Genomic DNA, 22472 nt, shown 5'->3' with positions numbered 1-22472 from the left:
ACCTAAAGTAACGTTACTAAACTGATAAAGGGGAAAAGAATGATTATGATTTTCAGTTTGTAGGAGTCGAACATGGTCTAACACAGTGGTTCCCAACCTTTTTTGTCTCGTGACCCCATTTTAACATCACAAATTTCTGGCAACTTATTTTTTGCTAAAATTAATTGGTTTTTGATCATGTAATAATTTGCTATACTATGTTGCAAATAAACATTAATTTTAGATGACATTTAGTCTATATATTATTATGGACAGAGGCAGAAAAGCCAGGTGTAGATTACTGCACAAAGTGAGAATTTTATTTTCCTTGGTCAGGATATGTACAGTCAGTCCAGCTTGGATTGACAAGGCTGACAATTAATACTGAACAAACAAGAACTCAAAGTATGAATTATGAAAGAGCTGCAGCATCTGAAACTGACCACAATGAACATTTGACAGATAAACAGTACCACAGTGCTTCAGTTTCAGCTTCACAGTTTGTCATGTCTTTTATGGATTGGGATTGTCTCTGTCAACTCACCATACATTTTTTATTAGTAATTTTTTTTTTTTGTTTTTATTAATTACTAGAAATTTCAGGCGGCCCCATGTGGGGTTCCAACCCCAAGGTTGAAGAACACTGGTCTAACAGCTTTCAGAGCTGCAGGATCTGGTAGTAAATACACCATCAAACCATCAGGGACCCGACTAAACTCTGTTGACTATTTGGTATCCTGAACACTAACCAGTCATTTTACTTTTTGATGGTGGGGATGATACTGGTCTCCATTGTAAAAGAGATTTCTAATCTCGATGGGACTTCCTGAATAAATAACAGTAAATACATATTTAATTTTTAATACTTGTTAACATGTGACACCAATTTAAGATCTGAACCCTAGTCTTAGTAATTTACTGAATTTCAGTGTGATCGCAACAACAGTAAAGACAATAAGGTTCCATTCACACTTCTGCTGAATTCACATTTTTTGCTGAAGTCCAGTGTTTTGCATCACATTATTATTTAGACGCTCTGTCATGTCTGCTCCCAGACTGTCTGGAATTCGTCTTTTATGTTTTCTGTCATTTCCTGTTTTATTTTGTTAAGTTTCCCTCATGTGTCATGTCTGGGGTCTTTACTTCCCTTCCCTGATTGTTTCACCTGCTCTGATTACCTGACTCCACCCTGATGTGTTCCACCTGTGTCCACCTGTCCTCCCTCCCTCTTGTGTGTTTAAACCCTGTGTTTTCCCCTGTTTGTTTGTGTTCTACACTCGTGTGTTCACTTACCAGCGTTTTGGCTCCTGTCAGTCTGTCTGCCCGTTGTGACCCGTTTCGTCTTTCGACCACCGATTCTGCCCGTTCCTGTTTTGCCTGCTCATCCTTGACCTGGTTCGTGTACCCGACTCTGATTCCGCCTTCTCCCTTTGGTACCTCAGCCTCCACCGATTACCTGTGTTTCGACCCTGCGCCTGGATTACTGACCGTGAGTTTTTGCCTGTCCCTCATGTTCCGTTGCCTTCTGGTCTGCTCTCCTGTGTCTGACCTGGCCTGTTTTTTGACCTCCCTTTGCTTATTCCTAGTCGGGGTTCCGTTGGGTTTTTCCCGGCCCGGCCACGCTGGTCGCCAGCTGATCCCTCCCACGGCCCAGACGTCAAGCCCCGGACACGGCGGCTCCGCAGATTCACTAATTAATCTGTGTTGTCATTTCCCTTAAGAGTTCAATAAACACACTCTACTTCACGTCTGTCTATTGGTCTTGCATTTGGGTTCAGCCTCTGTACTACATACATCACACGCTCATGTGTGAACGATCTACGGTCCTGAGGTGACTCCCATGTACAGAAGACATGACGTCATATGCAGCACACTGTGTTTGCAAACATCCGTTGCTTTTCAATGTTGAAAAAGTTGGATGAAATGTGACATGATTGTTCACACTTAAGTTGTATTGAAAAACCTCGTGTACTCAATTTAGGACCACGTATGAAAGTAGCCTGGATCTGACTTGAAAAAAATCAGCTTTGCGCTGGTAAGACTGTCATAAACAATCATTTATAGGGTCTCATATGGGCAAAAAGGCAGATTTGGGCCAGTTTTACCTGCAGTGTAAACATAGCCTACATGAGGGTAAAACATGTAGCCCCTACCCACCAGACGCAAATTCTGAAACCCTCATTTAATTTAAAAACATTCCCTACCATGTTTTTTTTTTTTTTTTCTCCTTACTAATTAATATTAATGAATAGACAGGTCGGTATAAATATCTGTGATTCAGTGACAAAGTGTCTGGTGTTTTAACTGCCTATCATCTTGTCAGCCAGACGTTATTTGTGATCTATCATCACACATTCTATTCCACAGATAAAACAGTCAGATGTTAATGATCATGTTTCCTGTTCTTTTAGATGTGCACATGCTCCTTTGCTCCAGCTTCCTTTTGGTGCCAGGTTAATAGAGAAAAAACCTGTCATACATAAACAATCATATTCAATAAAATCCTTATTACATCCCAAATACCAGTGTAACAAACTATATAGAGAGAATAAAAAAGTAAAACATTGGGTTAAAACATTATTTTCAATAGAAATTACATTAAGCAAAGCACCTGTACAGTTGATCTGCATTCACATCACTGCATTTTATAACATCCTTTCCAAAAAAACATTTCATTCATCATTGGAAGTCGATAAAAATGAGTCATTGTGATGTCAAGTGAAATGTGTTCTATTCATAGAAGTAATTTCAGTACACAAAGCACTGCAGTAACATAAGATCCTGCAGTTCATGACTGAAAGCAGTATAGTTACAACCTTCCTTGGAAATGTGTGTGTTTTGCACATACAGTCAGGATTGCACCATGTGTTATTTTAAGGTAGGGTAATAAATGGCTGTATAAGGAGGAGGAGAGTCCTCAAAGTGAGACTCTGCTGATGGTAGTGGTTGTTGTTGTGGTTCAGGACCCCATTGTGGTAGGTCTGGGTTCCCAAAAGCTTCAAATCCAAATCCTGCAGCAGCAGCAGGTGGTGCCTCATCAGGAAACAGAGGAGCCTCTAAGATGACTAACGGGAATTTGGTCTCTGGGTCTGAAGCATATTTGACATCCAAGTAGACCTGTGAGAAGTACAACAGAAAATTGTTTTACAACATTAAAGTTAATGATTCTTTCATTTCTTTCTGTTAAACAGTTAAATTTGGTGAACTAGCAACACATCCAGGGTGTACCCCGCCTTCACCCGTTGGCAGTAATACCACAGATTTTATGTTATTTGTTCAATTTATAATGGTTACTGAGTTAAGCAAACAGCATTTCATTCTACCATCTTTACATTGATATCGTGTTACCTTTAGGTTTCTAGGGATCTATGTACAGCCTTTTGCAAGACTGACTCCTTTGGCAAACATCTTAAACAATTAAAAGGGGATGGGTTTCAGAGTAAGATGCAGACAAACCTATATTCAGGAGGCAGGAGACTATTAGAGCATCCATGATAAACTGTGCAAAATATTTGTGTGTGATGTCATTCACAAATTGATAAAGTCTATCTGTAGTGTTGAACAGTGTCAGTCAATCCAACAGGAACTCTATACAAAGTTAAATAAGCTATGTATGTTTATGTGAAAATTAACTTGAGCTTAAAAAAACTTTAAATGTATATTAGCACTATAGTAGCTGTTTTAATAATCCACTTGTCTGCTGGTCAGTAATATGCTTACCCTTAGCCTGTGCTCTGCCTTGATGATATCACAGTTGAGAATGGACGGCTCTAAATGACGGGGAATGACAAGGATCTGTGTGACCTTTTCACTGGTAGAGGGAGGAACGGGCTTCCCAACCTCTTTGACGAGCTTTTCTGTACAAAGTCTCCTCTTCGCACCTGCAAAATAGCTGTGCTTTCTGTATATACAGTACTTGGGCTTGATTTCACGTGAACAGTTGTTCTGAATGAAGGCCGAAACCTTTAAATCCTCTCCTGCAAAATAATCCAGTGATAAGAAGAGGAGAGGAGAGATCTTTATTGTCACTGTAACAGGAACGATGAAAATTTGTTTAGCAGCTCAGTTCTGCAAAGAAAAATAAGAAAATCCTTGGTTCAACACCGGTGTCAGTATCTTATTGAGAGCTCTCACCTTGATAGAAACCCATTCTTTCAATATTCACTTCCATGGCTACTGTTCCTGAATTCAAAAACTTCAGTTTTTTTTCTGTGGACTCCTGCTGTGGAACCTAAAAGAAAGCATGAAAATACATGAATGTAATAAACTGTAGTAATATTTTGAAATACTCAAAAGTTTGGGTTTTAATGTCTATGTTTATATTCAGAATTTGAAAAGTAGTGTGTGAACAGCATATTCTACTTGGATACGATGAATTTTCCAATTAAGACATGTAGAATATGCCAGTACTATTCCAGTTTTATGATGAATCTTTGAACATGTACAACACAACTAGGAAATGGCTCCAATTTTAGTGTTTTACTGAACTTTCCAACACACTGCCCCCATTTACAGTCAGCTGGGTAAAGAAAAAGATCCTCTCTGGTAGAGACGGATCCTCCAAACAAAAGTCCAGAGGCAGAAACACACCCACTGTCTGTAACCATGGTGACAGGGGATATCAATAGGTTTCAGACTATGAAAAGTCAAAGGAACAAAAGAGAGCGGCTGAGTTCATACAGTGGAGGGTCTGTCACCAGTGGAAAACCACAGGAACATTAGTGGAATATTCATGTTCATATTCATTAGCCATGTAAACTGCCTATTAGGCTTTTTATTTCAGAATAAGGACAAAAACTGCAATATTTTGTAAATGTAGTCACTAGTTGCTTTTCCATTGACCCTCAAATTGCGCAAATATAACTTGAGCATTAAAATGTACTTAATGGAAAAACGACAATTTTGCCAAAAGTCTCATTTTTCGATTAAAAGTTTTTGCGCTAGCAAGAGGTGGTTTTTCGGGCGTAGCGCAAATGGCATATCACGCAAAACTGCAATAGGAAGACCTTTTTTCGCAACTAGAGTCAGGTGAATTAAAAAAACAGACGTTGACGTATGTTACAACAAGTGAAGAAGAAACATGACAGTATGTGTGGACACACCAGGAAACCCAATCATTATTTAATTTAGTACGAGATAGAGGGGTAATATATAATAATAATGAATATATCTATAAATCAACACCACCATATTTACATTTGTCATCATGTTTAGGGAATGACTTCTCATGTCATCTCGCGATAATAAATAAATCATCGCATTTGTGATTTAATGGAAAAACCGACATTACGCACTTTTGTTTTTGACATTTTGTGAATATCGGTAAAGTTTTGCGCAGATGTCCAAAGGAAAAGCGACCATAGTTGTCTTGAAACGAGATGGCATTTCCAGTGGTCTGTCAAATATCTTTAACGTGGAAGTACTGAACCATTTGTTCTTCTCCTTCTATTCTACTCCTACTTCTTCCGTCTATTGTTTTGCAGGTTCCTGGTAGGAAGGAGTTTATGAGTGCAACAGGGATCCACTGACTGGGCTCAGTAGTGTCTGAAGTGTAACCTGAGCCTCATTCAGAGCCACCTCTACTCACTGTATGATTCTGAAGGGTGCTAGACCATTGTCAAGAGGCTGAGAGGAGGAGATGTGGATGTGAACATCTTCTGAACAACAGCACTTCCCCATTAGCACTAAACTCAAATGTAAATATCGTTTCTATAAACTTGTCTGGAGTGAATAATCCAGGCTGCATTGCTTGTCATGGACACTGTAGGCTACATTAAGATGGAATAAACAAAGAAGAAGTAGAGCTTTCTGTTGGAGTCTTTTATTTAAAATGGCTGTGTCTTTTTCCCAGGATTGTTTTCACACTTCTTGGTGTTTCTTCCAGGTTTAGCTCTTTTGAAAATGTTTTGTCTCTCATCCAAGACTCTTCTTCAGTTCTAATAACTGGTGGGGGAAACTGGATTTATAAACCTGCAGGGGGAGTGGTCTGTGTAGGTGTTAATCCCAATTTAAGTGTTAGGGTCATAAGTGGGGGGTGTCCCTGGTGTAGTCCTTAGTGGGTATTGTGTGTCAGTTTCAGGGTCATTGGCCAGAGGGTTGGGTCACCGTCCAAATCCTTCAGAATGGGTTTGTTTGGTTTCTGGTGAGTCCAGGTGTGGAAGGTTGTTGGTTGAACACTGTTTGGGAATGTTATTTAAAATGGTGTTAGAATTACAGTTGAACCGAGAAGAACTCCCAAGAAGAATGATGACCTGTGCAAATGAGAACCTATGCAGATTGTTTTCATACTTTTTTCAGAATATCTAAAAAGACACAACAAATTATTTAAATGTTCAATACATTGCAATTTAAAGAAGTGATATTTTGCTTTTTCGGAATTATGCATTTTAAAACATTTCACTGTGGTCTACGTAAACTGTAAATGCTATGCTTGGTTCTTCATTAATACAACTCCACAGGTCCATCTTCAACCCTATTTCTGAGTAATGACACGAGAAAGGTCGTTTTGAGCTCTGGCCCTTTAAATGCAAATAGGCCACTTCATGCCCCACCCCCTCAAGGGTGTTGACTGTGTTGCTCAACCAAAAACTGAACATTTTAGGTAAACGGCTTGAAGTTTGGACATATTTTCAGTACTAACTACAACCGCTGTTGCTGACAAACAATTATAGCATACTTGGAGAAATATTCGTCAGAAGTCTTGACATTATGTGTGCAAATGTCGTGACATAACTAGTTATAAAACGTAACAAATTAAACAGGAATTGAAACGGTTGTAGAAATCCACTCAATTTTTGCCAAAATGAATATAAAGATAGCTTTGCAGCACCTGGAGGGTTCAAATTCAAACTTTTGGAACTATTAGGGTGCAAAACCACAAATAAATGTACCAAAGACTGATAAAAGTGAGTTTAGCAAAATATGACCCCTTTAAAAGAAAAAGTAGAAAACGTAGTTTCTATTCCCTACATGCACATTTACTCATTTATGAAAAACTGTAAAAATCTCCTCCAGTGAGTGACATTTTATTTCACTATTATTATCATTATTACCTCCGCCAAGGAACGGCAGAGGTAATGTTTTCATTGGGGTTTTTCTGTTTGCTTGTCTGTTAGCAAGATAACTCAAAAAGTTATGGAAGGATTTTGATGAAATTTTCAGGAAATGTTGATAAGCTGATAATGGCACAAGTAACAAATGATGAAATTTTAGTGGTGATGGGAGGGGGGAGGCTGATCTGCCATGATGGAGGTCTGCACTCTCCGAGTACTTTTCTAGTTATTATTATTATTATTATTATTATTATTATTATTATTATTATTATTATTATTACCTCTTTTTATGTCAATAACCTCTTCATCATCCTGCCGTCAGTCTGCGCTTACTTTTCACTGTTCTGTGTTTTTGTTTGTTTATGTTTCAGAGTCTCTCACAATTTTTTCCTTGACTAATGACCAGTCACTTTGTTTTTTTGGTGCCACGGGGCAACAGTTTCCTCATTACTGCCTCATTTGTCCTTGTAACTCAACTGGTCTGACTGAAAACGAGACTTCCACACCACCTCACTCTGTTTACCGGCTGCAGAAAGTCGACTCTGTGATTAAAGGTTTTGGTTGATCGGAAAGGGGGTTGATGGTTTTTAATTCCCAATCAGTATTGAGATTCCATCAGATGTGACTCCGCTGGTATAATCCGACAGCTGCCCCAACACGACAGCTGCCCCAACCGAGATATTTTGGCTTCACTTTACAACAGCACAGTGTAACAGGATCAGGTCGTGTATATTTAGATTTAGTCTTTTTGACTTGGACAGAGAGAAGAAGGAAGGCATGCATTCAAATTCTGTTTCTACCCATCACTTCTGCCTCCCACAAAGAAAAAAATACAAGATTTGTATTATCCTTTGAGAATGACAGGAATGACTAAAGGAGAACCTGCACATACCATCAGCTGTGGGATGTCGGTCATGTTCGGTTGTGCCACAAAGTTGATCTGGGTTGTATCTTTCTTGTCAACCCTCATGGCTCTGCTCAGTCTGGTTTCCAGCAAGTACATAATTTTACCAATTTCACCTAGCCCTACGAACGAAGATGGCATATTCCTGATGAATAAAAAAAAATGAAGAAACAGCTTAGGCCATTTGTATGCATAGTTCGTAAAAGCTAAATCATTTAACATATCACATACTAAATCTTTAAGTGAGATTTTAAAGATTACAAACAAGTGGAGTACCATAATTTCCAGACTATACACCAATACTTTTTTCACAGGCTTTGAACACTGCGTCTTAAACAATGATGCAGCTAGTTTATGTTTTACGGGCTAACGAGCTTCATGCCGTCAGTACATTTAGGCTCATCACACCGGACCAATGAAATTACCAAACAGGTCACAGTGAGCCAATGAAACCCTTCGATTCACTGTAAATCAAACGTACTCACAGCGTGGAGCAGTGTCAAAAAATTCACGATCACCAACGGGTTTCAAAAGGCTGGACTGCTGCGTGATGAAGAGGACAGTACAAGCTCAAGATGAAAGTGACCTTGAGAGCGACAACGAAAGAGAGACTGAGAAAGTGTGTGACGAAGTAATTCTGAGGCTGTTCAATTCTGACACTGAAGAAGACGACTTTAGTGGTTTTGGTGTGCAGGAGGAAGATGAAGATAGCGATTAATGGCTTTTCTGGTAGTCTACTGTATTTTTTATTTTGTAACCAGCCGTGTTACAGGCGCTGTTCGGACAAAAGCATTTATTTAATTAAAAGTTAAAAAACTCTTTCTGTGTAACATCTTATGTGTAAATACCTCATGTTACAATGTGGACACCTGAGCCTTATAAACAAGTGCGGCCTATACAGGGTGTATCAAAAAAAAACTATACATTTTGAAAAATTACCCCCAGTTCCGCATTTGGTAATTTTGGGAATTTTATTTTATGGATGTCGGTAGGTAGGTGATTGGTGGATATTTGTCCTCATTTACAGACCCAGGTTTTCATGCATGAGTGAGCAGGGGCAAATTGCGCAATCCAAGTTAAACTGGTTTGCACGAAGTAGCGGTGGGATTTAAATTCAATCATAGGTCATGGGAGGGGACAATGGGCCTCCATCTTGTTTTCCACAAAATTGCCAGATTACAGCATTTACACTTTGGCCACCATGTCAATTTCATTTCTTTACTCATGGCAGCTGTTCCTGCCTCTGGCAGTTTTGTAGAAAACAAGATGGATGCCCATTGTCCCCTCCCATGACCTTTGATTGGATTTAAATCCCACCGCTACTTTGTGCAAACCAGTTTTAACTTGGATTGCGTAATTTGCCCCTGCTCACTCATGCATGAAAACCTGGGTCTGTAAATTTGGACAAATATCCACCAATCCCCTACCTACTGACATCCATGAAAGGAAATTCCAAAAATTATCAAATGCGGAACTGGGGGTAATTTTTCAAAATGTATAGTTTTTTTGATACACACTATATATGTACAATTTTTTTTTCTTTGTAAATCCAGTGGGTGTGGCTTATATTAAGGTGTGCTCAATAGTCCGGAAATTACGGTATTTTAACCATCTGACACTGAGCCCATTTACATACACACTAAAACTCAGATAATTATCAGATTTCTGGAGTTATCAGATTATTCAAGTGATCATATAAACAGCATCACGTGATATGCTCTATTAGATCACGGCAGTAATCTGATTATGAGAAATCGGGTGAACATGCCTTCATTCTGATGTCTTCATGCATGTATAATCGGATTTATTTTGTTCTTTTACATCTGTGTGTAAAAAAAAAAAGTAGAAAACAAAGGTCAGTAATCTGAAGTTAGAGTCTACCATCACTACATAAGTACTCTGAAAGAAACTGAAACACAACAAGGGTTTTTCAATTATCGTATTTCTAAAGTGCATGTAAACACATCAGATCTGATCATTTCAATTATCTGATCACTCCCAGTTGTAAACAGGCTCAGTGATCACCACATGTCCAATGTTCAGAGATAATTACTTACCCTACTGGGATCCTACAGGAGAATGGGTAGACATGGACTCCAGGGGCGACAACACTGCTGTCTGAAAAGCAACCACACTTACTATTCACTTAAAATCAGATGTTCAGAGCACTTGTTGTATCTAAACCCTTTCCAAGCTTCCACTGGTCTGCTCACAGAGTCATTTGATGCTGACCACATCTGCTGTGAAACCTCAGGAACAAAAGCTTGGAAACCACTGAAGAACCATTAGTTTGTCATTTACACTTGAAAAAACATTTCCACAAATCCAGTGGGTCAACACTACATTTGCAGCCTTTTGTTAATAGCTTTTTGGATTGATTATAGCTTGTGACTGATCAATAATATCTATACCACTTATCCACTAAACAAGGTGGACAGTGACGTTAATGTTTAGGAATGCAAGTTCATCCATTATGTGTATTATATTCTTCTGTCATCAAAAACTGCAATAACACTATGTAAGAATGGAGTTCATTAATTCGATGCTGCCTGTTGAGCATCACATCAGACTACTTACATGTGTCACCAGCGATATTCACCAAGAGGCCTTTATAGGCAGTACCTATGGAAAAACATAGTGAATTAACATGGATTAATATTTGTTGCACTATTTTCAGAATAAATACATGCAGACTGCATTCTGGGTAAAGGTTAGGCTCTAATTGTGATAACAGACTCCCTCCACAGTGTTCATGAAGTCATAAACATATTGCTTGTGCCAATATAGACATGCTATGTATCATTAGAAGGCTGAGATTCTCCATATTTTCAGTATTTTATGGAAATCATGAGCACTAATGAACAATTCATCATAAAGTTAAGAAGTGTGTCGAGGACTATTCATGTTGTTTTAGTCCAAGGTACATTTCCTCATGTACATCATCATGTTGAAATTGATTATAATTTAGTTATAGATTCATTAATTTATATAGATATATTTGAAGTAGCATTGTCATAGTATTAACATCTGCACTGTGAAGTAGAGACTCAAATCAAATCAACATAGATATAATTCAGTGCCATTTCAACAATATTTAATTTCAGTACAACTCTGGTTTAATAATCATCAGATTTTAAAATGTCTTACATCATAAAAACTTCTAAAACCACCATGGTAACATTAAAAACATCTGACTGAAACATAAGCATTTTAACAAACACAGTTAAGATAAGATAAGATAAGGTAAGATAAGATAAGATAAGATAAGACTTTAATTATCCTACCATGAGGAAATTTCACAGTTAACGAGTCAAAAAATGAAATATAAATAAGAAATGTGGTATTTATATAAAGATCTCTAGAAATAATTAGAATTAAAAATTAAGTAGAATTTACATATTTAACAAAAATATATTATAAGCAGCCTTTTGTAGAACCTCGAATGAGGGCGCAAAGGAACAAACAAGGAGTAAAAACTGCATTCCTCCACCATGCAGACCCTCCTGTAGACCCACCCACTCCAACCCCCCAAGTTAAACCCCGTCCCGTAAAAATATTTTAACCACTTGTACTTGCTCCGAAACTAACTCATTCCAGCTTCGGCTAATGCTCTAAGGTAGTAGTTATTGCATCATACTGTAGAGAGATGATCATTGAGGCATGTTCCTTATCAGATCATGGTGATGTTCTACACATGTATGCCTCAGGTGAAACTCTGTTTGTTTATTTGTCCAATGAAACAAAAGTCAAAATACAATATATTGTGCAGATGAGACAAAAATACCCCCAAGAGGATTATAAAATGGCCTCATACAAGCAGAGCTGGCCCACACTATAAGCCAACTAAAGCGACTGCTCAGGGCCCCGCAGCCACCAGGGGGCCCCAAACTTATGTATCATGTCATTTGATTTGTTGATGATCTGGCAACCTCAGACTGTTTCTACTACAGGTATAGCACCAAACAATGAAAATAGTAATTGTAAAGAAAACCTGGCAACCCACGATGAAGCGATTAGTCAGTTTATTGGAGCAAGTGGCTTGACAATATCAAAACGACTGTACCTGTCGGGCGCTGAAAAAACGCAAAAAGAAACAGCTTCACAAAGAAAAGAAAACTCTCTCAAGGTAATGTAAAAGAATTGTTTCCATGAGCACATCTTGACAGCAAATGTTTAAAGGTAACTAGTAGGCCTGTAACGGTACACGTACCAAACCGAACCGTTTCGGTACACACCTGTTCGGTTCGGTACACAGCTGTACCAAAACGGCACAGTAGGATGAGAAAAAGACAAAGGAACGAAAGACGTCATTCGATGTGGAACTTTAAATCCACGCAAGTTTCACAGGGACATATGGAAGGACACACACACTGACCCAAAATATGAAATAGCAGCTGATATAAGCTTAAAAAAACCCAACAAATATGATGTGAACCTGGAAGGAAGAGACTGAAGACCCTCCACCATCATTACAGTCCAGTTTGGATCAGTTCAGGTCCCGGTGAAAGACAACAACAAGGAAAGAGACGTTAATAAGACGGACATTGTTTGGCCCCTATGAACTACGGTAGTTCTAAAACACTTACACTAGCTCTGTCTGTCTGTCTATCATGCATGCTGTATAATAGAGGAATAAATAGAACGTTGACAGTATGTAAAGTTTCACTTTTGTTTCACGACAGCGTTCGTTACGTTAGTTATGGACCGCACCCCCAGGTACCGTATGTAACTGCGAGCCCCCCCTACCCCCTGGCTCCGACAAAAAAAAAAAAAAAAAAAAATCCCCCGTGCACACAGGCACACAACACAGTTTGTTCTCTGTCCTAAAATAAATAATTTGGTTCATTGTGTTGTCAATGTTTCTCTTCAGTTTATTTAAACAAAATACCAGTTTGTCCTCTTGTTAATGTTGCACTTCATGTGGAATTTTTATGTTATTTTTATGCAGGATGTGAACTGACAGAACTATGATTAGATTTTTCTTGTTTGTTCGAAACTACCTTTCAGGGAAAAGTGCAATACTAATGTTTAAAATACATTTAGTAATATTAATAATTTATTTTATTTTCTATTTGATTTGTAGCAGCAGAATTATATTATTCCTCTTTTTCTATATTCTATTGCCTCCAAAAATTGGGGGGAAAATGTTAAAAAATTCATAAATGCATTAATAGACATTTTGAGTGGTTTTCTTTCTTCCCGTACCTAACCGGAAAAACCGAACCGTGGCTTTGAAAACCGAAAACGTACCGAACCGAAAATTTTGTGTACTGTTACAGGCCTAGTAACTAGGGTTGCCAACAGTCCCATAAAAAATGGAATCGTCCCATAATTAGAAACAAAAATACGCGCCCCGTTTTGAGGTGACAAGGGATGCACTTTGTCCCATATTACCGAGAGAATCAAAAATAGTCTGTAAAATGTCAATGAAATTATTCCCACCCCTTTCCTGCTCTGTGACCAATGACAGCACACACATACACCCAATGACAACACAGAATCTGGTTCATCTTATTGGTCAAGGTTCCTTGCAAAGAAGATACCGGAAGACAAGAGTTGACAACAAACCGGCATGGGCCACAGGTATGTCCTGCATCATGTCCCGCAGTCACCCTGATGGCCATGGGAAAATGTGTGTGGGGGTGGGGGGCATCTCCGCTGAAATCTTGCGCCATCATGCCAGGTAGTGATGCAAAGTCAGAAATGCCTATTTCTTCTAAACCTTTCCTTCCTGTCCTTCGAAGAGAGCAGACGTGTTTTTCTGAGCTCTGCTATCTGCTGCTTTTTTTTTCCTGCCTCCCCAACTCTGCTTGGCCTTGAAGTGTCTCATCTGACTTACTTTACTTTTGAATCCCTGCTTGTTGAGCTCTCGAACAGCAAATATGGAATTGATCAACTGGTCACTCAGCGCAATTGACACAATTTTTTCATCAAGGAAGAATGGTCCTGGGGAACCCGCCTGCCCTGATGGGACAGCTGCAGCCGGATACACCCGGGATGCTTGGGACAAGTGGAGGGTGGTCTGTCTGTCTGGCTTGTCGGTGGAGGATGTAGAGGACATATACTTATTTGTAATTATGATGGTGGGACACCTTCTGATTGGCTTGGGAATGGTCCTGATCTATCGCAAAATCAGCAAGACAGCAGCATGCAAAGAGACCCTGCTGCTGTCGGTGGAAATTGGGAAGCACTTCGGAGCGGTGAGTGATAATGTGAGGGAATTACAATGGGTGGTGAAGCAGACGGAGGAGAGTGTGTAAGACCTGGCCGGACGGGCTGGGGACTCGTATAAGAAGTTGGATTACATCAAGGGTCAGTCTGCAGAGGGACTGAGGGCAACTGTGGAGGGGCTCCGTCAATCTGCTGGACTAAAAGAGAAGATTGAGGAACTGTGCAGGGGCCTTACTGGTCGAAGATGCTAAGGAATGCTGAGGCCAGGTATAACAAAAATTAAGTTATACTAAATCTATGCAGTAATCAAGTTTCCCCCTGCGGTCCAAATTATTTCCCCTGAGAACTGAGGGAGCAGCGCACTCTTTACGTCCCCCTGCAGTCAAAACATCTCCCATGGTCAAGACACCAGTGGACTGAACTGATAAAGACTGAAGGACTAACTGTATTGACAGAGCGAACCCACTGGAGTCTCTTATCTTCGCACACACATTCCACAGTTACACAGTTCATGCATCTCCCCTTCCCCCATTCCCCTTTCACGTCTGCTGTCGGCCTAATTGTTCACGCTGTCCCCCAATTCCCTTCAAATCCATGAAAAAATTCCAGCATGTGTCCACATGTACTGTGTGTAAACTGTATGATGTCTTATACTTGTGCTTTGCATTATCTTCTGTACTTTACTGCAATTTCCGAAGAAGTATTTGTGTTGGGCGCTTGCGCACGCAGCGACTGGTAGTGAGTGAAAACTTACTGCAAAGAAATCTACCTACGGGTACAAATAAAGTCAACTTGAACTTGACTGCCCCTCTTCAGGTCCATTTATTTTATTGGATTTCTCTGCAGAATTTATTTAGTTCTACTACATAAATGTCATTGTCTGTACTGTATCTAATGGTACAATAAATTAGATATTAAGGAATATGACATGCTTTTCCCATGAAGCATATAAATAATATTTAGCTTTTATTCTTATAGACCCTATCAAAAGACAAATTCAGGTTCTCAGGAAAAACGCTGCTTATCAATTAATCGTTAATCGATCGATAAGGTCAACCAACTAATGATTAATGGATTAGTCAACAATTTGCATCCCTAGTTCCTTTCAATTTCAAATTTGTACTGTGGTCTGGTTTAATGTTCTCACATACATTAACATAAGAAGGAAGCTATTGCAGTCACCAAACATTCAGCTTGATGTAGCTGTGAATCTTATTGAAAAAACAAAGTCATCCCTGTTACAGTATAAGGACTCAGGGTTTGCTGAAGCTCAGTTAATAGCAAAGGAAGTGTGTAAGAATATGAATGTGGAGGCAGTCCTTAAGCAAAAAAGACTCAGAAACACCAAGAGGCAACTTGATTATGGAGCCCCAGATGAGACAGTCAGAGATGTATTGAAGAGAATGGAGATATCGTTCTTTAATGTTGTAGTTGATGCTGCTGTCCAATCTTTTGAGGATTGATTTGTGGTATTAATGGATGTGAGGGACAAATTTGGTGTTCTTCACAGCTTTACCACGATGGATGAGAAAAAAGTGACAGAGCAAAGTACTGTAATTTCAAGTCTATAAGCTGCTACTTTTTTCCACACACTGTGAACCCGCGGCTCTAAAATGATGCGGCTAATTTATGTTTTCTGGGCTAACGATCGATCCGGCTGACACAGAAGGAAATAGAGCTGCTGCACGTAAGCTTTGCATCAATGAAGCGATGGTGAGACGTTGGACACGGGGTGAGTGCGGCTTATAGTCAGGTGTGGCTTATAGTCCGGAAAGTACGGTAAGTGAGTAAGTTTCTCGGAGGGACTCTAAGTGATGGAGAGGTCACTAACATAGACAAGACCTAGTCACTGAAATCCAAAACCATCCAAAGCTTCTAAAAGAAACAATGAGCACATTTGAGCTTCTCAACTTCCTTCACAAAAGGGTATCACTGGACTTCATCCAAACCTTTGGACTGGACTCAGAATTGCCTGCACATTGCCAGTAACTATGGCATCTGCTGAAAGGAGATCAAATTAATAAAACCTGATCTGAGGTCAACAATAGCACAGGAACGCCTTACTGGCCTGGCAGGTACTAGTGTTAACCACCAGATTGGACACCACATTTCTTACAATGTCATGAATGACTTTGTATCCCAGAACACAAGAAAACAAAAATTCTGAAGCACTGAACCATAAAACAATCTGTTAGATAGTGAGTTTTAGTTTTTGTGTTGGATTAGTGTTAAATATTTTATTATTTTTGGATTTATTTTATCTGCATGTTAATTGTTAAAACCTTGCTTGTAAACTTTTTCATATTTATTTCATAGATATTTTTAATTTAATCTGAATATTTTCATTTTAGGTGTTTGTATACTGTTTCCACTTAATTTTACAGTTGACTGCACTTTAAAAAAATAAAATAAAATAAAACAACATACATTTGTCATGTCATCTTCTATTGCTTATCTGAAACTGGGTCACAGGGGACACAGCTGAAGTATGGGTGTGTCTACCTCCTACCACTTCACACGCTGCAGTGCACCAGCCCATGGTCATTCTGACAGGGGGTGAGTGGATCAGAAACTGGGGACACCCTGACCAGGATACAAACCCCAGCCTCCTGCACCAAAGTCAGTCAATATTGTTTTACTGTCACTGTTAAAATATAACACATTAGTATGCATAGCCAGTGAGCTTTTGACATGAATTACTGTCGTAATTCAGAGTGAAATTATTTTGTGCCCCAACTTGTCTTGCTTAAGGCCCCCACATGACTAGGGCCGGGTCTGCATACAGGTCAGATAATACCTCTACAGGTACTGGATGGTGTATACGAGGGCTGTTCAATAAGTTCATGGCCTCACCCAGAAATACTGGTTGTTATAATACAGGATGTTACATTCTTTCGTGATGGGATAGTGATGCTTGAACATCGATGGACCAAGTGCATTGCTGTAAATGGAGATTATGTTGAAAAATAAAATATAAATTATTAGTCTGTGTTGTTCTGTTCTGGGTGAGGTCATGAACTTATTGAACGGCCCTCGTATCTCTACTGTTTCTACTGATGTTGGAAACTTAGTTCTACTCATGATCTTACAACATATAACTACATGCAGAAGAAATTAAAGACTGCACCATTTATATGTCTAGGAAGAGCTGGGTGACAAGGCCTAAACCTTCTGTCTCTATGTTATGGGTAACTTTTAATCTGTTGTTTTCTTGCTGCATGCAATGAAAACAAAACAGTGAAAGTCCAAGTGAAAATATAAGTATATGTCATGTGTTGCTGCATAAATAGATCATATTCCAAGAAGCAAACAGGTGGCAGTTGCAAAAAAAGTTAAGAAAGAGTTTTAAAAAGAGTTTATTTAGCACCTTCAGCATTTTTTAAAATGATTTATTTCTTTCTCTCCATCTTCCTGTCCTTCTATATTTCTCTCTTTACTTTCCTTCCACATTTCCTTCTTTCTTTCTCTCCTTTCAATCAATGAACGAATCAAATTATGATTAAATTATATAACAATTTATCTCATGACACTTTACATTTAGAGCTGGTCTAAACCAGCCAATTTCCAGAAACCAAACAGATTTTTTCTTTTTTTTTTTTTTTCGATATTTGGGGAAGTGAACTTTTCCCCCCAACTTTATTAATCAAAATCTGGCCATACATTCTAAAGATTTCCATAGAGAAACACATTTTTTTCCCAGATTAAGCATCAACATCAAACTTATACTGAATAGTTCAAAAATTCATGGGAAGGAAGGCTTCTAGGACCAAAAAAGACTTTGGAAAAAGGGATTCATAAAGTAGATACCAAACTGGAAGAAAATTCCAAGGTACTCTCTTTAAATATTAAAATGCCTTTATTACCATGGCATGGTCATATCTAGACCTAGACCTAGGTCAGTGTTTAAAGAGAGTGCCTTGAAGTTTTCTTCCAGTTTGGTACTACTTATACTGAACAGTATTTGTATAGAACATTAGATAGATACAGTATATACACAAAAATACTAAGAAATTAAAATGAAATAAAATAAATAAAAAAAAATGCAGAGATCTAATCAGGAATCAATACATTCAAATTCTCACATACAATCCCGACTTGTTTGGTTCTTTAATATTTCAGTGTTTTTTAAAAGTCTGTTATTTCATTTATATAAATTGAGAACGGTGGGTGGCTCTTCATAAATCTATATCTGTGGATAAACTGCTTAGCAATAATATTTAAAGTGTTGTACATAATTTCCCATTTTTTGTTTTTCATTTTAACTCCAAATTGAATGTTTTGATACTCCAGCTTGGACGACTGAGTGTCCTTTTCAGATGCCCAGTCTTGAAATGTCCTAATGTATGTGTAGTCCAAGGTTATAATAGATTTGGATTTTTCATTATAGTTTAGTTTTATTTAGTTTTGACTTTTTTTCTCTCTAATTCAGTTAGTTTTAATTCATTTTTAGAGCAGGTTTGCTAGTTTTTGTTAGTTTTCATTTTCTTCTAAATGCTTAGTTTTAGTTCTAGTTTTTTCCTCATATCTTTTATCTTGGGCGACACAGTGGTGCAGTGGTTAGCACTCGTGCCTCACAGCAACAAGGTCCTGGGCTTGATTCCAACACCAGTCGACGGGGGGTGGGACCTTCCTGTGTGGAGTTTGCATGTTCTCCCTGTGTCTGCATGGGTTCTCTCCGGGTACTCCAGCTTCCTCCCACCATCCAAAGACATGCACTGATAGGTTAATTGGATAATCTAAATTGCCCATAGGTGTGAATGTGAGAGTGATTGTTTGTCTCTATATGTTCAGTCCTGCGATGAACTAGCGACTTGTCCAGGGTGTACCCCGCCTTTGCCCCTATGTAGCTGGGATAGGCTCCAAGCGACCCCCATGACCCTAGTGAGGATAAAGCGGGTTCAGAAAATGAATGAATGAATGAATGAATCTTTTATCTTCTTCGCTGTCGTATTCAAATAAATCCAATAAAGGACTCTGCTGCTTTCTCCCAACTTTAGTCTCCATGTTTCCAGGTAGAGTAGGGACGAGAAGACGACTGGAAACCACAAGTGACAAGAAGCAACGGATCGTGAAGTGTCATATGGTGCCGCTGTTGTGCCGAATTCTACTCCCTGCCGAAAACTGCATCACACAGCAGCTGCCGAAAACAGCTCCCCCTTTCTAAGTCAGCCATGAAGAGGACAAAGTGCACCAAATTCACCCAGTCACACCAGAATAGCTCCAAATATGAGCTGCTAAAGTCATTTCACTCCTTTGGTTTCGCAGTCTTATTCTGATTGGAGATGCAGTTTTCAGCAGTATCTGGTGCAGAATTCTGCTCCCTGCCGAAAACTGCATCCCCAGCCACAAGTGATGTAGTTTTCAGCAGTATCTGTTTATTTTGTTATGTATTTTCTGCATTGTGTATCTAAGTTTTAACTTTAGAAAGTTTTATATACCTTACAGTTTGTACATTCTTTAACCCTTTCATGCATAGTGGTCACCACAGTGGACAGCTGTTCAAAGGTGTTCACTTGTATATTCATGGATTTTGTTGTTTAAGTTCCAGATCAGCCAACACAGTGGACACTTATCCATCATCTCATACACTGCAATTCATACCATTACTGTAACATTCCTGTTCTTGATAAACCTGATCTGCAGTAACATGTTAGAGTGTAAAAAAAACTGCTAATTGTTATTACACTCTAATTAACCTTTTTTTGTTTGTTTGTTTGTTTGTTTTGCTTTTTTAAACAAAAAGTTGGGGTTTTTTTTTGCATATTATCTCCATGAAGTGAGTAATAACTAGTATTAGAGTGTTAAAATGTGAGAAAACATCAGATTAGCAGCATTAAACATGTTTTTATTTCATAGTTTTCACACAGTATATCAGTAAATGCATGTTTTTTTTGTCTCTAAAATTAAATGCATGGTGTCCAGGTGAGTGGACATTTTTGTAACTCCATGAAAAATAGGTTCATAAAAAAATGCAGTTGCATTGTTTTTGTTTTGTTTTGTTTTTGTTTTGTTTTTTTTTTATGCCCAAAGAGGAAAATGAATTACTCGGGGGGAAAAAAGTCTTGATTAAGGTTCTCAAAATTCATGCATGAAAGGGTTAATATTAAACAGATAAAAAACAAAACAAAACACAACTGCAATATCTTACTATATTATTAATTACTTAACTGCTACACAGCTATGATAGTGTTAAGACGCTGAATAATTCACAATTAATTCTATACCCTACAGTCAGAAAGGAGAAAAAGTTGTGACGGTGAATTTGGTACACATTGTCCTCTTCATATGGGAAGGGGAGCAGTTTTCGGCAGGGAGTAGAATTCGGCACAACACCGCTAGCTTAAATTGCTCGAGCGAAATAAATCGATTTGGTGTCAATCCGACATTGATAAAGACGAAAACGAGGGGAATTTTAGCCGTAATTTTTATACGTTTTAGTTAGTTTTATAAGCACGCAATACAGTTTCAGTTAGTTATCGTGTTTTTTTTTTCTTCTTTTAATTATAGTTTGTATTTATTTCAGTTAACGAAAATGTTTTTTTCAATTGTAGTTTTCGTCATTTCGGTAGTTTTAGTTAACGATAATAACCTTGGTGCAGTCAAAAAAAACAACAACAACAACAAAAAAAACAAATGTTCTAAAGACTCAATCTGACTGAAACCCAACAGGAGTAAACACTTTCCTTTTCTTTCTTTCTGCCTTTTTTCCTTCCTTTGTTTCTAACTTGTTGGCTCGTGCAGACACAGTTAATAGAAAACACATTCTGTTGAATAAAACTCACTGTTGTCGCCTTTTTCTCCAATGAAGTAGTGTTTGGCGCTGAAGTACTTGTTCTTGGAGTGATAAACCACAGTCCTCTGTCCGTGTCTCTCCGTCCATAACACCTCTGCTTTCCCTTTGAATTTGATAAACAGTGACTTGATGTCACATTGTTTGGCCACCTCCAGCTGCACGCGGCCAGTCAACAGGTCACCGCATCTGAACGTGTTGGTGTCATTTATGGGGTTGTAGGTGACTTTGAGGCTCTTCACTGTGCTCGACATTATTGCAGGAATCCAAAGTGAACTCCAGACAAAAAAAAAAAAAAAAAAAAACAGCGTCTGAGTGTGATCTAAGACCACAGCGCGGAAAAAAAAAGAAGACCACAGCTTCTACTTCCTTAGTGGGTGTGTCTAAAACCCGCGGGAAGTGGCTCGTGTCACTTTTATAAAACTATACTTTAGTGTTCGTAATGTCCAAATATCGCAATGACAGTACTTTTGATTCTGTTTTCACGATTTATAATAATATTATAAAACTGAGAATAATTCAATGATCCAAAACAGATGCATTTGACATTTAATTTGTCCTAAATGATTTATGACAATTTATTATAATATTATTATCTTCTTCTTTTTGTATTTTCAGGCCTTTTCCTCATGTAGATCACAGTAAATTCAGAGGTTATTGTATCACAGCATAGAAAGATGGAAAAAGTGACATTTTCAGCAAAACAGATCCTGCCAGGGTAATAAATAATTGGATTACTATTATTTTTATTTATTTATTTTTTACTTAAATCCCTTTTCGTAGCACTCATAAGCCAAGAGAGGAGTTCTTTCAGATTACATACAGTTATATTGTGGATGAATGGATGGATGGATGGATGGATGGATGGATGGATGGATGGATGGATGGATAGATGGATGGACGGATGGACGGATGGATGGACGGATGGATATCTAGACTGACAGATAGATCTCCTTGCATGTTTAATTCTCAATTTAATTTACTCTATTTAATGATTTTTTTTCACCCTTTCTCACAGTGTGTACAATGTTTTTTTTAATCAATACATCATGTAAAAAGTGAAAAAAAAAAACATTTAACTTTTTTTTTTTATATATTCTGCAAAAACTGGCTTATGTTTTCACCTTTTTTTAACTCATCTGTTCGGCTGTTCCATAGTTTAATCACTGAGATTGAAACTCAGCCACTAACTGAGCATAAAAACAAGTGTCTCCATCCACTGTCATGTGTGAAACTACATGGGTTTAACTGGTGAATCAATGACGGTGTTTCCACTTTCTCTACAGTGCCTCTGAATGACCAAATGAGTTATATCTGATGCCTGAAAAGCTCAGACACCACATTCTACCTGAATAACATAAAAGCATAGGATTAATGGTTGAAAAGTTCTTAAATAATTTAGATTAGATTAGATTTGAGGGTTGCATACACAAATACTTTAGTTTCAATGCAGCTTGTGCAAAATAAATACAGTGGCTGTAAAAGGATAGTTTTTCTACCATATTATGCAGTAAAATGAGTTTCCATGTAAAGTAATGACAAAAATTTGCTACAATTGCACTGATAAAATATATAA

The 22472-nt window shown here is 38.2% G+C and overlaps 1 protein-coding gene across 1 annotated transcript; it reads right to left on the bottom strand.

Moving 5' to 3' along the window:
- Window positions 1-1405: 1405 nt before the first annotated feature.
- On the bottom strand, window positions 1406-21180 carry LOC115425802 (thioredoxin-interacting protein-like). The gene is made up of 7 exons (XM_030143560.1): window positions 20889-21180; window positions 10513-10557; window positions 9993-10053; window positions 7924-8080; window positions 4114-4210; window positions 3700-3956; window positions 1406-3096 (listed from the first exon to the last, which is right to left on the bottom strand). Exons 1-7 carry the CDS (start codon window positions 21148-21150, stop codon window positions 2848-2850), a joined length of 1128 nt encoding a protein of 375 aa, XP_029999420.1. The 5' UTR covers window positions 21151-21180; the 3' UTR covers window positions 1406-2847.
- Between the last annotated feature and the right edge of the window lie 1292 nt (window positions 21181-22472).

Source organism: Sphaeramia orbicularis, chromosome 9 (genome assembly GCF_902148855.1).
Source record: "Sphaeramia orbicularis chromosome 9, fSphaOr1.1, whole genome shotgun sequence".
NCBI classification, from domain to species: Eukaryota; Metazoa; Chordata; class Actinopteri; order Kurtiformes; family Apogonidae; genus Sphaeramia; species Sphaeramia orbicularis.
This window is presented reverse-complemented; position numbering and strand designations above follow the sequence as displayed.

Bases quoted from the DNA above. Each gene is read 5' to 3' on its own strand.
- LOC115425802 (XM_030143560.1), bottom strand. From the start codon at position 21,150: ATGTCGAGCACAGTGAAGAGCCTCAAAGTCACCTACAACCCCATAAAT. The intron at 4,211-7,923 runs GTATGTGCAGGT...GCTTTCTTTTAG, and splicing joins CCGACATCCCACAGCTGATG to GTTCCACAGCAGGAGTCCAC. The intron at 3,957-4,113 runs GTGAGAGCTCTC...ATTATTTTGCAG, and splicing joins AAGAATGGGTTTCTATCAAG to GAGAGGATTTAAAGGTTTCG.